This window comes from Triticum dicoccoides, unplaced genomic scaffold (assembly GCF_002162155.2).
Source record: "Triticum dicoccoides isolate Atlit2015 ecotype Zavitan unplaced genomic scaffold, WEW_v2.0 scaffold65788, whole genome shotgun sequence".
NCBI classification, from domain to species: Eukaryota; Viridiplantae; Streptophyta; class Magnoliopsida; order Poales; family Poaceae; genus Triticum; species Triticum dicoccoides.
The window spans coordinates 1-16,885 of record NW_021289680.1 but is presented as its reverse complement, the minus strand read 5'-3'; the positions used below and the strand labels follow the sequence as shown (position 1 = coordinate 16,885).

General features: G+C 43.1%; 1 protein-coding gene across 1 annotated transcript; it reads right to left on the bottom strand.

Moving 5' to 3' along the window:
* Positions 1-5,795: 5,795 nt before the first annotated feature.
* Positions 5,796-8,518, bottom strand: LOC119347379 (protein split ends-like; the record flags this gene model as incomplete). Its single annotated transcript, XM_037616159.1, has 5 exons — positions 5,796-6,167; positions 6,374-6,529; positions 6,765-7,355; positions 7,549-7,835; positions 7,933-8,518. Coding segments are annotated over 5 exons (1,695 nt in total), but the record flags the coding sequence as incomplete, so codon positions are not given.
* Positions 8,519-16,885: the final 8,367 nt, after the last annotated feature.

The following is a 16,885-nucleotide window of genomic DNA, read 5'->3' as shown; positions in this document are numbered from 1 at the left end:
AAGTTTTCATTTTCTTTGGACGAAAAAACCATTTTCCATTTTTCGAGTGCCTGAAATGAGTTTTTTTTGTGAAGGACCTACCATATATTTGTTGCAAAATTGGACCTAATCAATTTTATAAAATACTAGGACATATTTAATGCACAATTGACCAAATGGTTGGGTGTAAAAAGGTTTGATCCACCTCTGGTGAAAAAGACAAATTCCCGCCGATTCAGTTGGAAGCGGGTCAAATTTGAACTGAAGCTGCCTCATAGTTTGCTATTTATTTTTTCCAAAAATCATTTATAGGTACATAAGTATCTATTTAATCATAGAAACACCAAAAAAATTCCAAGATTCAACCACTAGCTAGGAACGGTCAAGCCCGCCGTTTTGACCGCATTTTGAAACGGGCATAAAAAATTCAAAAAAATTTGAAAAATTGGGAAACCTTCGCATTGTGTCATTATATGTGACCAAGTTTCCAGGAAAATTAATAAACTTGTAATACGGTAACTATTTTACAAAAGTGTTCTCAAAAATGAGCTATCAAGTGTGAAGATTCATGGCTTTCAAGCCAAATGATCAATCTTATGGCCACATTCATGGCATAGTTTGTTCAAATGATCTCATATCATGCACAAGGGTGCATATTGGAATGGCAAACAATGTTGCCTAAGGAAGTTTTCATTTTCTTTGCACGAAAAAACCATTTTCCATTTTTCGAGTGCCTGAAATGAGCTTTTTTTGTGAAGGACCTACCATATATTTGTTGCAAAATTGGACCTAATCAATTTTATAAAATACTAGGCCATATTTAATGCACAATTGAAAAAATGGTTGGGTGTCAAAATTTGTGATCCACCTCTGGTGAAAAAGACAAATTCTCGTCGATTTAGCTGGAAGCGGGTCAAATTTGAACTGCAGCTGCCTCATAGTTTGCTCTTTATTTTTTCCAAAAATCATTTCTAGGTAAATAAGTATCTATTTAATCAGAAATACATGGTTTGATGGCGAGACATCGAGGTTTGGACGGTGGCCGAGGGCCCCAACTCTAGAGCGCGTAAGCTCGCATGCCCGTCGCATGGTCACCGCGTGACTGTGGCGTTGCCATGTGTTCTGGGCGGACTATGCATGTCTAGTGGGTTGGGCACTCCCCAGCTAGGTGCTAGGAAGAAAATCACAACATAACATTCTCACGAGGAGACCGATCGATGCTCAAACATGAATTAGCAGCCAAGTGTTTGATTAGCGGTATGGGAAATGTACATGGCTAACGGGCGTGAGTTTTGGCTGAGGATGATCAGTTACTAAGAAGACCGTCTTCACAAATTTTCAGCTCAAAAGGAGGAGCCTAGGTGGTACTTGCTTTTGCAAACTACCACACTGGACATAACTACAAATGTTGAAGCTCGGCTCAAAATAATGAATGGATTGAGCTGGCATTTGGTGGAGGATGGTTATTGGGCATAGGAAAGCACTGTAGAAAATGGATACTATTTGGACATGCCAATGTGGTACTTCCTTCACAAACTGCTGCTCTGAACAGAATAGGAAAATGAATATTGTTGAGTTATTTTTGAACTAGGCAAGGATGGTTTTTGACATATTTGATGAAGATATGATCCAAACAGTTTATGAGATTTTTTTGGTAAATTTTGGAATGACAGAAATATAGGTTGCTTCACAACCTAGGGCAAAAACTGCCACATGGACATGACACATAGGCAAAACTGATGAGGTGGCACCTAGTCATCACAACCAACCACAATCTACAAGGCTATGACCATCTATTTTGGTCGTTAACAACTAGAAATAAGGCAGTGGTCAGCCCTGTTTACTTTGTGACCATTTGGTGTAAGGAAATTATGACCTTTCTGACCAAAATGGTCGCAATGGTTTAGGGTTTGGAGCCCCCCAAAGAGCTTTTGACCAATTGGTCTCAAATAGTCATAGATCTAAGACCAATTCTTCCAGGGTCACTGACAAAAGGTCACTAGTTGACATATTTCTTGTAGTGTGTATAAATTTAGGAAGTAGTATAAGATTTAGAGATACTTGACATCACAGGTTTATAGTTCTGGCGCTACTTGTTGGATTTATCTAGGTTATGTCCTAAATATCCATGATGCCCGACCACGCCAGTGTATCGGAGAATCGGCGACGAACGACTATATATTCTCTGTTGTTCGTTTGTCATATTCGTATTTTAATGTAACAGATTGGAAGTGCATGGCCCACTATTTTTTTTCTTGAGGAATTAGTTGAAGTATATTGTTAAGAATGTCCTATACATTATTTTTCACCAAACAAAAACATATCTTATGTTCAATTATTAATTGATTATCAAAAGACGTTTGGGATGGTCAATTGCGGGAAGAACGCACCTTCCTGGCCTGAGCTGAGAGGTGTGAGAAGATGAGCAGCACAAATTACATAGCAGGGCAAAGCAATGGAAACTGCTTTTGGAGGCCGAGCTCGATGCAAACCTCCACATGTAAAATTCAAAATTCATGAAAATTCATATTTACATTTCAATAAATTCTGGAAATATATAGATATAGATGAAGGCAAAATCCACAAGTGTGTAAATTTTCAAGACAAAATAAGTTGAAATAAGAGTTTTGTAAAAATGATTCTAGGGATCTTTAACACATGATACCATTCATCCTCCCAGACCATCATTTTTTTTCTTTTTTTAAGGTCGCATTTCAATGTATTTCATCCTGAAATTTTACACACATACACCTCACATCCTTGTTCACTTGTAGGGAAAAAATAGATTTTTTTGAAACCAAAAAATTTGGATTTTGAATCTTTCAAAAAGTCTGCCTCCATGGAGGCAGAGATCCAAAACGCCCTACTCGGCAAAGGAAGCAACTTAATCAATCGCTAGAAATAAACATACCTTTCTGGCCTCACTCACCCCGACCTAAAAATATGAAGGAGATCCATTGTCGTAGATATGAACCAGCTTGATTGAGGAGGGTTCTTTGTGACGGTGTCCTGGACTAAAGGGTACTAACCTATACGACCTACAGTCCATGGGCTGAGCTTATGGCTCGCAGATCTCCACAAGGAAGGACTCCAGAATCTATGAATCTCGGTGCGGTCAAGATGGAAACCTCCGAAGACTTGGCGTGTACTTCAAGGATAGCTTGCTAACCGGCATGATTGGCAACTGACCATATGTGTAACCTAGGTGCCCCCAGTGTGTATATAAGCCGTGGGGTTTAGTCTTAGAAGCATGATTACCAGCCTTAGGCTTTAGAACACAATCATATGATCTCGAGGTAGGTCACCTTGTACTTGATACTCCATAGCAATAATATAATCAAGTAGGACGTAGGGAGGCAGACTTAGGAAGATTCTCGGCCAAACCCAACAAAAACAAGTAAAATTTCATGTATAAATTTAGGAAGTTGTATAAGATTTAGAGATACTTGACATCACAGGTTTATAGTTCTGGCGCTACTTGTTGGATTTATCTAGGTTTTGTCCTAAATATCCATGATGCCCGACCACGCCAGTGTATCGGAGAATCGGCGACGGAAAACTATACATTCTTTGTTGTTCGTTTTTCATATTCGTATTTTAATGTAACAGATTGGAAGTGCATGGCCCACTATTTTTTTTCTTGAGGAATTAGTTAAAGTGTATTGTTAAGAATGTCCTATACATTATTTTGCACCAAACAAAAACATATCTTATGTTCAATTATTAATTGATCAAATTATCAAAAGACGTTTGGGATGGTCAATTGCAGGAAGAACGCACCTTCCTGGCATGAGCTGAGAGGTGTGAGAAGATGAGCAGCACAAATTATATAGCAGGGCAAAGCAATGGAAATTGCTTTTGGAGGCCGAGCTCCATGCAGACCTCCAAATGTAAAATTCAAAATTCGTGAAAATTCATATTTACATTTTAAAAATTCTAGAAATATACAGAACTAGATGAAGGCAAAATCCACAAGTGTGTAAATTTTCAAGACAAAATAAGTTGAAATAAGAGTTGTGTAAAAAACGATTCTAGGGATCTTTAACACATGATACCATTCATCCTCCCAGACCATGATTTTTTCTTTTTTTTACAGGTCGCGTTTCAATGTATTTCATCCTGAAATTTTACACACATACACCTCACATCCTTGTTCACTTGTAGGAAAAAAATAGATTTTTTTGAAACCAAAAAATTTGGATTTTGAATCTTTCAAAAAGTCTGCCTCCATGGAGGCTGAGATCCAAAACGCCCTACTCGGCAAAGGAAGCATCTTAATCAATCGCTAGAAAGAAACATACCTTTCTGGCCTCACTCACCCCAACCTAAAAATATGAAGGAGATCCATTGTCGTAGATATGAACCAGCTTGGTTGAGGAGGGTTCTTGGTGACGGTGTCCTGGACTAAAGGGTACTAACCTATACGACCCACAGTCCATGGGACGAGCTTATGGCTCGCCGATCTCCACAAGGAAGGACTCCATAATCTATGAATCTCGGTGTGGTCAAGATGGAAACCTCCGAAGACTTGGCGTGTACTTCAAGGATGGCTTGCTAACCGGCATGATTGGCAACTGACCATATGTGTAACCTAGGTGCCCCCGGTGTGTATATAAGCCGTGAGGTTTAGTCTTAGAAGCATGATTACCAACCTTAGGCTTTAGAACACAATCATACGATCTCGAGGTAGATCACCTTGTACTTGATACTCCATCGTAATAATATAATCAAGTAGGGCGTAGGGCGGCAGACTTAGGAAGATTTTCGGCAAACCCAACAAAAACAAGTAAAATTTCATGTATAAATTTAGGAAGTAGTATAAGATTTAGAGATACTTGACATCACAGGTTTATAGTTCTGGCGCTACTTGTTGGATTGATCTAGGTTTTGTCCTAAATATCCATGATGCCCGACCACGCCGGTGTATCGGAGAATCGGCGACGGAAAACTATATATTCTTTGTTGTTCGTTTGTCATATTCCTATTTTAATGTAACAGATTGGAAGTGCATGGCCCACTATTTTTTTCTTGAGGAATTGGATGACTTGTAATGTTAAGAAGCATTATTTTGCACCAAATAAAAATATATTTTATGTTCAACTATTAGTTGATCAAAATACCAAAACATGTTTTGAATGGTGATATGATTGTGGGAAGAACACACTAGTACTAAGCTGCAACAGAACTGAGCAGAGAGGGTGAGAAGAAGAGCAGCACAAATTGCATAGCCGGGCAAACGAAGCAACTTAATCAGTTGCTAAAATTGTAAAAGAAACACACGTTCCTGGCCTCACTCACCTCGACCTGAAAATCTGAAAACTGTACGTACAAATGAACCATCTATGATTGAGGAGCCTTCTTGGTTGTAAAGAGATTTAAGCTCCAAATTAGCAACACTTTGTACCTGCCCTTTTGAGACCGGTGTGTCACCCAACCCAAGATCATGTCTAAATGTAGTGGACCAGAGCAGAGTGGTGCCGCACCTACCGGCATCGAACACTTACAGGGCTTGAAGAATTGCCGGTAGAAATCGGGTTTCTGAGGTGCCACGGATCCATGAAGACAAGCACACAATCTTCCTCGAGGAGTGCTTTCGACATGCACGAATCTGGTCGTGGCCAAAGTCAATGATTGAAACCTCTCCAAGGCTGGCTATAGAAGGGAGGAGCAAGCAGAGGAAGGAAGGAGAGGTCTTTGCGACGCTCCCTGCACTCCTATTTGATACACCAACCGAACCTGAGTGATGTTTCTCCGCTCTGTCGTGCTGCTGGTGTAAGAAAACATTGTCCTACTAACTGATTTCAACATTGTCGTGCTCAACAGCGAAAAATCCGAGTCCAGCATAAATCGCAATGACCAACAATTAAATGTCGAAATGTCGTCGGTAGCACAGACAGACGATCCAGGTATACGGTTCCCCAAAGCTAGCTAGCTATGTGCATGTCACTAGCAAAATTCGGTGACAACAGACAACAACTACATCCACAGTCAGGAGACACAATTACATCCACAAGTCATGAGTTCTGTATATATGTTTTCACCACATTGTCAACCACGCCGCGCCTGAAATGTACCGCCCACTTGACCGACCGGACCGACTCCCGGGCCACGCTTCACGACTGCGTCTTGGCCTCGGATTCAGACTCCACCCTCTCGCCGACTTGCTCCAGCAGAAGCTTCATGTACTCCTGAAAAAACCAGCAGCTTTTGTTACCAACTAATGGTGGAACCACACAGGGGGAAGAATCCCCCTCATAACAAACTCGTGTATCCAGCGGACGACATATTATGTGTGTAATGTAATCTCAAGTCTAGCATTCACCGACAATTGCATTTTATATGGTTAACTAAACATTATGTAATATAAACTATATAGAGGTTGTAGGGAACATACATCAGCGAGCTCTGGGTCACTGGCAAGCTCTTCAAGCATGACCTCGATGCTCTCGTCGTTGCCATAAGCCTGGGCAGCGGTCTCAAGGACAGCACCAAAGATATCCTCAGGGGCATCACGTTGCTCGATGCGTTGGCATGCTTCTTGGAGATCCATCTGTCCAAGAAACAACAAACATGAGCGATGTTTTATGTTACAAGATCAAAGATTCTAGTATTTCACGCTGATCAAAAAATGGTTTTCACACGTTCAGGCAACATAAATATTTCTTGTTCCAACAAACATTTTTCACCTCTCCGAATTGATGGCTGGTTTCCAAACATGGCATATTCAGGTAAAAATACAAACTGACCTACCAACTTTAGTCTTTTTGTTAAACAGGATGGCGTACCTGAGAGCTTCTTCCACCTGCGGCGCCGCTCACTTCCCTGTCATTCTGTCGAGGCTGCACATCCGTACCAGCACGACGAGGTGAAGCTCCACCAAGAACTTGTGACACAACAGGCATCATCTGCTGCATCATACTGGACAAGTCAAAGCCACCTTGGCCCCCCCTCTGTGGCACATCCACATTTTGCACCATACTGCTCAAGGTGTCCATCACTGCACGGTTCTGTGTCAGGTCTTCCATGATGTTCCTCACATCAGCTGGTGAATCCATCCCTGTTTGAGCAGCTACATTTGACATCAGATTGCTGAACATCGGGTTGTTGAGAACACTTGATAGCATACTGCCGAGGTCAACTTGCCCTTCACCACCCGGTCTTCTCAGAGGCATTCCAGCAGCAGACCGAGGAGTTGAAGATGGGGCTTGAGAAGCCGTAACACTGCCGCTGCTCGCATTAGCGCCTCTCGAAACAAGAGCTTGCAGAGCCTGCTGTCCCCTCAGAACAGCTTCCTGGCTTCTAGGGACAGAAGAGGTGTTAACGGCTTCCCCAGAATCGCTGCTAGTCCCAGATAGCTTTGTTGCTCTGCTACGTCTCTGCAAGTGTAGTTAACATAATCAATGACATTGTTCTCTCAAATAAAAATCTATGGCACTGCAGCTAACAACAACAAATTACAAGCACTAGGACAACATGCAGGAAATCATTGTTGACAAAAAAAATGCAAACTGAGCAATAAAGTTTGTGAGACTGTAGTAGGACTAAGAACCAGGAACATATTAGTATTACCTTGGGCTGCAGGCCACCACCAAGACCAAGTGGCCCAGACCCACCACTAGCAGCAGGTTTAGTAGACTCTCCGGTTTCTCCATCTGACGGCTTGCTCTTCAGTTCAGAATTTTCTGCCGGCATGCCCGAAGGAACATCACCTGTAAGTGTGCCTGTCATCTGTCCTCCTAAGCTGGCTGCTGCCGATTCCCCAGAGCGTTGTTGACTGCTATCAACATCGGAGACACTCACAGTACTGATGTCTTGTGGTGTCAAACTGGGACCGGATGTATTTGAAGGCACAGTGCCTAAATAGAGCAATAACAACAGAAACAGGAACGGTGAATGACTCGGTACAATTATGCCTAGAGGGGAAAGAATCCAGGTTACTTCAAAAAGAAATACCTGCACCAGTTGCATCAGACTGCACGTTCACTGAAGTTTGCCCATGATGAGAACCCGGCAGCTCATTTTGTGATTGTGTATTTCCTGATGTCACAGAGCTCACGGTGCCAGCTCCATTGTTTGTGGTTGGGGGGTGAGGCCCCTGGGCTGCTGGGTTCAGCACAGCTGATGTAAGTGAAGCCAATGCCTGCGGGTTTGCAGCCAGTGCATTGGCTACCTGTGCAGATATCTCTGCTATCATAGCAGAAACAGCACTGCCTGAAGAAGCTTGTGGAACAACATATGCCGAATTCGGTTGAGATCCGTTGCCCACGGCAGTCTGAGAACCTTGAGGACCAGTTGACTGGTTAGGTGCTGCCACTTGGCTTCTCATTTGAACAGGAAGGATAACACCAACTGAGGACCTCCCTGGAAAGGCCGGAATAGCTGCAAGTCCTGTAACAACTGTTCGTGGTGGCAATCCACGTGTAGCCGACGGGTTGCCTCCTTGAGGTCTTTCTGCATTTTGGCTTTCCCCGTTGGCAGTGGTTGCAGAAGCAGTGGTTGAACCACCAGATGGACCACTTGTTGCAGAAGCACCTAGTATACAGGACAAAAAGAAGAGTCAGGGGAGATCAAAAAGAAGAGTCAGGGGAGTAGGACTCTCCTGCGCCTCCCCCCCTTGGCCGGCCAGACTCCCCTCCTCTCCTCCTTTATATACGGAGGCAGGGGCACCTCTAAACACACAAGTTGATACAAGTTGATCCACGTGATCTATTCCTTAGTCGTGTGCGGTGCCCCCTGCCACCATATTCCTCGATAATACTGTAGCGGAGTTTAGGCGAAGCCCTGCTGCTGTAGTTCATCAAGATCGTCACCACGCCGTCGTGCTGACGAAACTCTTCCCCGACACTTTGCTAGATCGGAGTCCGGGGATCGTCATCGAGCTGAACGTGTGCTCGAACTCGGAGGTGCCGTAGTTTCGGTGCTTGATCGGTTGGATCAAGAAGACGTACGACTACTTCCTCTACGTCGTGTCATCGCTTCCGCAGTCGGTCTGCGTTGGGTATGTAGACAATACTCTCCCCTCGTTGCTATGCATCACATGATCCTGTGTGTGCGTAGGAAATTTTTTGAAATTACTACGAAACCCATCAGTGGCATCCGAGCCTAGGTTATTTATGTTGATGTTATATGCACGAGTAGAACACAAGTGAGTTGTGGACGATACAAGTCATACTGCCTACCAGCATGTCATACTTTGGTTCGGCGGTATTGTTGGACGAGACGACCCGGACCAACCTTACGCGTACGCTTACGCGAGACCGGTTCCCTCGACGTGCTTTGCACAGAGATGGCTTGCGGGCGACTGTCTCTCCAACTTTAGTTGAACCAAGTATGGCTACGCCCGGTCCTTGCGAAGGTTAAAACGGAGTCTATTTGACAAACTATCGTTGTGGTTTTGATGCGTAGGTGAGATTGGTTCTTATTTAAGCCCGTAGCAGCCACGTAAAACATGCAACAACAAAGTAGAGGACGTCTAACTTGTTTTTGCAGGGCATGTTGTGATGTGATATGGTCAAGGCATGATGCTGAATTTTATTGTATGAGATGATCATGTTTTGTAACCGAGTTATCGGCAACTGGCAGGAGCCATATGGTTGTCGCTTTATTGTATGCAATGCAATCGCGATGTAATGCTTTACTTTATTACTAAACGGTAGTGATAGTCGTGGAAGCATAAGATTGGCGAGACGACAACGATGCTACGATGGAGATCAAGGTGTCGAGCCGGTGTCGATGGTGATCATGACGGTGCTTCGGAGATGGAGATCACAAGCACAAGATGATGATGACCATATCATATCACTTATATTGATTGCATGTGATGTTTATCTTTTTATGCATCTTATCTTGCTTTGATTGACGGTAGCATTATAAGATGATCTCTCACTAAATTATCAAGAAGTGTTCTTCCTGAGTATGCACCGTTGCCAAAGTTCGTCGTGCCCAGACACCACGTGATGATCGAGTGTGATAAGCTCTACGTCCATCTACAACGGGTGCAAGCCAGTTTTGCACACGCAGAATACTCAGGTTAAACTTGACGAGCCTAGCATATGCAGATATGGCCTCGGAACACGGAGACCGAAAGGTCGAGCGTGAATCATATAGTAGATATGATCAACATAACGATGTTCACCATTGAAAACTACTCCATCTCACGTGATGATCGGTCATGGTTTAGTTGATTTGGATCACGTAATCACTTAGAGGATTAGAGGGATGTCTATCTAAGTGGGAGTTCTTAAATAATATGATTAATTGAACTTAAATTTATCATGAACTTAGTACCTGAAGTATCTTGCTTGTTTATGTTGATTGTAGATAGATGGCTCGTGCTGTTGTTCCGTTGAATTTTAATGCGTTCCTTGAGAAAGCAAAGTTGAAAGATGATGGTAGCAATTACACGGACTGGGTCCGTAACTTGAGGATTATCCTCATTGCTGCACAGAAAAATTACGTCCTGGAAGCACCGCTGGGTGCCAGGCCTGCTGCTGGAGCAACACCAGATGTTATGAACGTCTGGCAGAGCAAAGCTGATGACTACTCGATAGTTCAGTGTGCCATGCTTTACGGCTTAGAATCGGGACTTCAACGACGTTTTGAACCTCATGGAGCATATGAGATGTTCCAGGAGTTGAAGTTAATATTTCAAGCAAATGCCCGAATTGAGAGATATGAAGTCTCCAATAAGTTCTATAGCTGCAAGATGGAGGAGAACAGTTCTGTCAGTGAGCATATACTCAAAATGTCTGGGTATAATAATCACTTGATTCAATTGGGAGTTAATCTTCCGGATGATTGCGTTATTGACAGAATTCTCCAATCACTGCCACCAAGCTACAAGAGCTTCGTCATGAACTATAATATGCAAGGGATGAACAAGACTATTCCCGAGCTCTTCGCAATGCTGAAAGCTGCGGAGGTAGAAATCAAGAAGGAGCATCAAGTGTTGATGGTTAACAAGACCACTAGTTTCAAGAAAAAGGGCAAAGGGAAGAAAAAGGGGAACTTCAAGAAGAACGGCAAGCAAGTTGCTGCTCAAGAGAAGAAACCCAAGTCTGGACCTAAGCCTGAAACTGAGTGCTTCTACTGCAAGCAGACTGGTCACTGGAAGCGGAACTGCCCCAAGTATTTGGCGGATAAGAAGGATGGCAAGGTGAACAAAGGTATATGTGATATACATGTTATTGATGTGTACCTTACTAGAGCTCGCAGTAGCACCTGGGTATTTGATACTGGTTCTGTTGCTAATATTTGCAACTCGAAACAGGGACTACGGAATAAGCGGGCACTGGCAAAGGACGAGGTGACGATGCGCGTGGGAAACGGTTCCAAAGTCGATGTGATCGCAATCGGCACGCTACCTCTACATCTACCTTCGGGATTAATATTAGACCTAAGTAATTGTTATTTGGTGCCAGCGTTGAGCATGAACATTATATCTGGATCTTGTTTAATGCGAGACGGTTATTCATTTAAATCAGAGAATAATGGTTGTTCTATTTATATGAGTAATATCTTTTATGGTCATGCACCCTTGAAGAGTGGTCTATTCTTATTGAATCTCGATAGTAGTAATACACATATTCATAATGTTGAAGCCAAAAGATGCAGAGTTGATAATGAAAGTGCAACTTATTTGTGGCACTGTCGTTTAGGTCATATCGGTATAAAGCGCATGAAGAAACTCCATGCTGATGGACTTTTGGAACCACTTGATTATGAATCACTTGGTACTTGCAAACCGTGCCTCATGGGCAAGATGACTAAAACACCGTTCTCCGATACTATGGAGAGAGCAACAGATTTGTTGGAAATCATACATACCGATGTATGTGGCCCGATGAATATTGAGGCTCGTGGCGGATATCGTTATTTTCTCACCTTCACAGATGATTTAAGCAGATATGGGTATATCTACTTAATAAAACATAAGTCTGAAACATTTGAAAAGTTCAAAGAATTTCAGAGTGAAGTTGAAAATCATCGTAACAAGAAAATAAAGTTCCTACGATCTGATCGTGGAGGAGAATATTTGAGTTACGAGTTTGGTGTACATTTGAAAAACTGTGGAATAGTTTCGCAACTCACGCCACCCGGAACACCACAGCGTAATGGTGTGTCCGAACGTCGTAATCGTACTTTACTAGATATGGTGCGATCTATGATGTCTCTTACTGATTTACCGCTATCATTTTGGGGATATGCTTTAGAGACGGCCGCATTCACGTTAAATAGGGCACCATCAAAATCCGTTGAGACGACGCCTTATGAACTGTGGTTTGGCAAGAAACCAAAGTTGTCGTTTCTTAAAGTTTGGGGCTGCGATACTTATGTGAAAAAGCTTCAACCTGATAAGCTCGAACCCAAATCGGAGAAATGTGTCTTCATAGGATACCCAAAGGAAACTGTTGGGTACACCTTCTATCACAGATCCGAAGGCAAGACATTCGTTGCTAAGAATGGATCATTTCTAGAGAAGGAGTTTCTCTCGAAAGAAGTGAGTGGGAGGAAAGTAGAACTTGATGAGGTAACTGTACCTGCTCCCTTACTGGAAAGTAGTTCATCACAGAAAACTGTTTCAGTGACACCTACACCAGTTAGTGAGGAAGCCAATGATAATGATCATGAAACTTCAGATCAAGATACTACTGAACCTCGTAGATCAATCAGAGTAAGATCCGCACCAGAGTGGTACGGTAATCCTGTTCTGGAGGTCATGCTACTAGATCATGATGAACCTACGAACTATGAAGAAGCGATGGTGAGCCCAGATTCCGCAAAGTGGCTTGAAGCCATGAAATCTGAGATGGGATCCATGTATGAGAACAAAGTATGGACTTTGGTTGACTTGCCCGATGATCGGCAAGCAATTGAGAATAAATGGATTTTTAAGAAGAAGACTGACGCTGATGGTAATATTACTGTCTACAAAGCTCGACTTGTCGCAAAAGGTTTTCGGCAAGTTCAAGGGATTGACTACGATGAGACCTTCTCACCCGTAGCGATGCTTAAGTCCGTCCAAATCATGTTAGCAATTGCCGCATTTTATGATTATGAAATTTGGCAGATGGATGTCAAAACTGCATTCCTGAATGGATTTCTGGAAGAAGAGTTGTATATGATGCAACCAGAAGGTTTTGTCGATCCAAAGGGAGCTAACAAAGTGTGCAAGCTCCAGCGATCCATTTATGGACTAGTGCAAGCCTCTCGGAGTTGGAATAAACGTTTTGATAGTGTGATCAAAGCATTTGGTTTTATACAGACTTTCGGAGAAGCCTGTATTTACAAGAAAGTGAGTGGAAGCTCTGTAGCATTTCTGATATTATATGTGGATGACATATTACTAATTGGAAATGATATAGAATTTCTGGATAGCATAAAGGGATACTTGAATAAAAAAATTTCAATGAAAGACCTCGGTGAAGCTGCTTACATATTAGGCATTAAGATCTATAGAGATAGATCAAGACGCTTAATTGGACTTTCACAAAGCACATACCTTGACAAAATTTTGAAGAAATTCAAAATGGATCAAGCAAAGAAAGGATTCTTGCCTGTATTACAAGGTGTGAAGTTGAGTAAGACTCAATGCCCGACCACTGCAGAAGATAGAGAGAATATGAAAGATGTTCCCTATGCATCAGCCATAGGCTCTATCATGTATGCAATGCTGTGTACCAGACCTGATGTGTGCCTTGCTATAAGTTTAGCAGGGAGGTACCAAAGTAATCCAGGAGTGGATCACTGGACAGCGGTCAAGAACATCCTGAAATACCTGAAAAGGACTAAGGATATTTTTCTCGTATATGGAGGTGACAAAGAGCTCACCGTAAAAGGTTACGTTGATGCAAGCTTTGACACTGATCCGGACGATTCTAAATCGCAAACCGGATACGTGTTTACATTAAACGGTGGAGCTGTCAGTTGGTGCAGTTCTAAACAAAGCGTTGTAGCGGGATCTACATGTGAAGCGGAATACATAGCTGCTTCGGAAGCAGCAAATGAAGGAGTCTGGATGAAGGAGTTCATATCCGATCTAGGTGTCATACCTAGTGCATCGGGTCCAATGAAAATCTTTTGTGACAATACTGGTGCAATTGCCTTGGTAAAGGAATCCAGATTTCACAAAAGGACCAAACACATCAAGAGACGCTTCAACTCCATCCGGGATCTAGTCCAGGTGGGAGACATAGAGATTTGCAAGATACATACGGATCTGAATGTTGCAGACCCATTGACTAAGCCTCTTCCACGAGCAAAACATGATCAGCACCAAGGCTCCATGGGTGTTAGAATCATTACAGTGTGATCTAGATTATTGACTCTAGTGCAAGTGGGAGACTGAAGGAAATATGCCCTAGAGGCAATAATAAAGTTATTATTTATTTCCTTATAATCATGATAAATGTTTATTATTCATGCTAGAAGTGTATTTACCGGAAACATAATACATGTGTGAATACATAGACAAACAAAGTGTCACTAGTATGCCTCTACTTGACTAGCTCGTTAATCAAAGATGGTTATGTTTCCTAACCATGAACAATGAGTTGTTATTTGATTAACGAGGTCACATCATTAGCAGAATGATCTGATTGACATGACCCATTCCATTAGCTTAGCACCCGATCGTTTAGTATGTTGCTATTGCTTTCTTCATGACTTATACATGTTCCTATGACTATGAGATTATGCAACTCCCGTTTACCGGAGGAACACTTTGGGTACTACCAAACGTCACAACGTAACTGGGTGATTATAAAGGAGTACTACAGGTGTCTCCAATGGTCGATGTTGGGTTGGCGTATTTCGAGATTAGGATTTGTCACTCCCATTGTCGGAGAGGTATCTCTGGGCCCTCTCGGTAATACACATCACATAAGCCTTGCAAGCATTACAACTAATATGTTAGTTGTGAGATGATGTATTACGGAACGAGTAAAGAGACTTGCCGGTAACGAGATTGAACTAGGTATTGGATACCGACGATCGAATCTCGGGCAAGTAACATACCGATGACAAAGGGAACAACGTATGTTGTTATGCGGTCTGACCGATAAAGATCTTCGTAGAATATGTAGGAGCCAATATGGGCATCCAGGTCCCGCTATTGGTTATTGACCAGAGACGTGTCTCGGTCATGTCTACATTGTTCTCGAACCCGTAGGGTCCGCACGCTTAAGGTTACGATGACAGTTATATTATGAGTTTATGCATTTTGATGTACCGAAGGTTGTTTGGAGTCCCGGATGTGATCACGGACATAACGAGGAGTCTCGAAATGGTCGAGACGTAAAGATTGATATATTGGAAGCCTATATTTGGATATCGGAAGTGTTCCGGGTGAAATCGGGATTTTACCGGAATACCGGGAGGGTTACCGGAACCCCCCGGGAGCTATTTGGGCCATAGTGGGCCTTAGTGGAAAAGATAAGGGGCTGCCCTAGATGGGCTGCGCCCCCCCCCCCCTTCCCCTAGTCCTATTAGGACTAGGAGAGGTGGTCGGCCCCCTCCTCCTCTTTTCCCCTCCGAGGAATCCTAGTTGGACTAGGATTGGAGGGGGAATCCTACTCCCAGAGGGAGTAGGACTCTCCTACGCCTCCCCCCCTTGGCCGGCCAGCCTCCCCTCCTCTCCTCCTTTATATACGGAGGCAGGGGCACCTCTAAACACACAAGTTGACACAAGTTGATCCACGTGATCTATTCCTTAGCCGTGTGCGGTGCCCCCTGCCACCATATTCCTCGATAATACTGTAGCGGAGTTTAGGCGAAGCCCTGCTGCTGTAGTTCATCAAGATCGTCACCACGCCGTCGTGCTGACGAAACTCTTCCCCGACACTTTGCTGGATCGGAGTCCGGGGATCGTCATCGAGCTGAACGTGTGCTCGAACTCGGAGGTGCCGTAGTTTCGGTGCTTGATCAGTTGGATCGAGAAGACGTACGACTACTTCCTCTACGTCGTGTCATCGCTTCCGCAGTCGGTCTGCGTTGGGTACGTAGACAATACTCTCTCCTCGTTGCTATGCATCACATGATCCTGTGTGTGCGTAGGAAAATTTTTGAAATTACTACGAAACCCATCACTCTGTTGGTTTCCCGATTTTAGAGAATGTATAGAGGCAGACTTAGGTCAAACAGAGCAAAGGTGGGCCCACAAGGCACCAGGGCGCACCCTGGTGTCTTGTCGCCACCTCCTTCGCCTTTTGACTTCCTCCTGGAGCTTATAGGGTCTCTTATGTCCAGAAAAAAAATGTCAAAAAATTCGTGGCATTTGGACTTCATTTGGTACTGATTTATTGGAAAACCAAAAACAGAAAGAAAAAACAGCAATTGGCACTTGACACTAAGTTAACAGGTTAGTCTCAATGATATATAATGCATATAAAACATCCAAGATTGATACTATGATAGCATGGAACAATAAAAAATTATAGATACATTGGAGATATATCAGGTGCCCACCACCAGCGGCTCCCTTCCAGTCTCCCTCTTGGTTGCCCCAAAGGTGTCTTGGTGTGGACGGCGGCTGGACGAGGAGATGAAGCTTGATGAAGATGAGAATCATGCGGCAGCTAGGGTTGAACGTGAATATATATATAAGAGCTCTCCCTATGCCTCCTCCCTTGATGTGGCATCTTTTCTTTGATCCAGGGCTCTAGATGAGCCTTATCCTCTCCCAATTCCTTCATTAAGAGCCTAGGATCCCGTGGGAACAATTGGGGAATAAATCAGTGAGGAATCCCATCTAGGAGGGGAACTTTCAGAGCTATCTAGTACTCCCTAACAAATGTTTGCTAGTACACCCTCCGCTCCCAAATATTTGTCTTTCTAGAGATTTCAACAAGTGACTACATACGAAGCAAAATAAGTGAATCTACATTTTAAAATATGTCTATATACATCT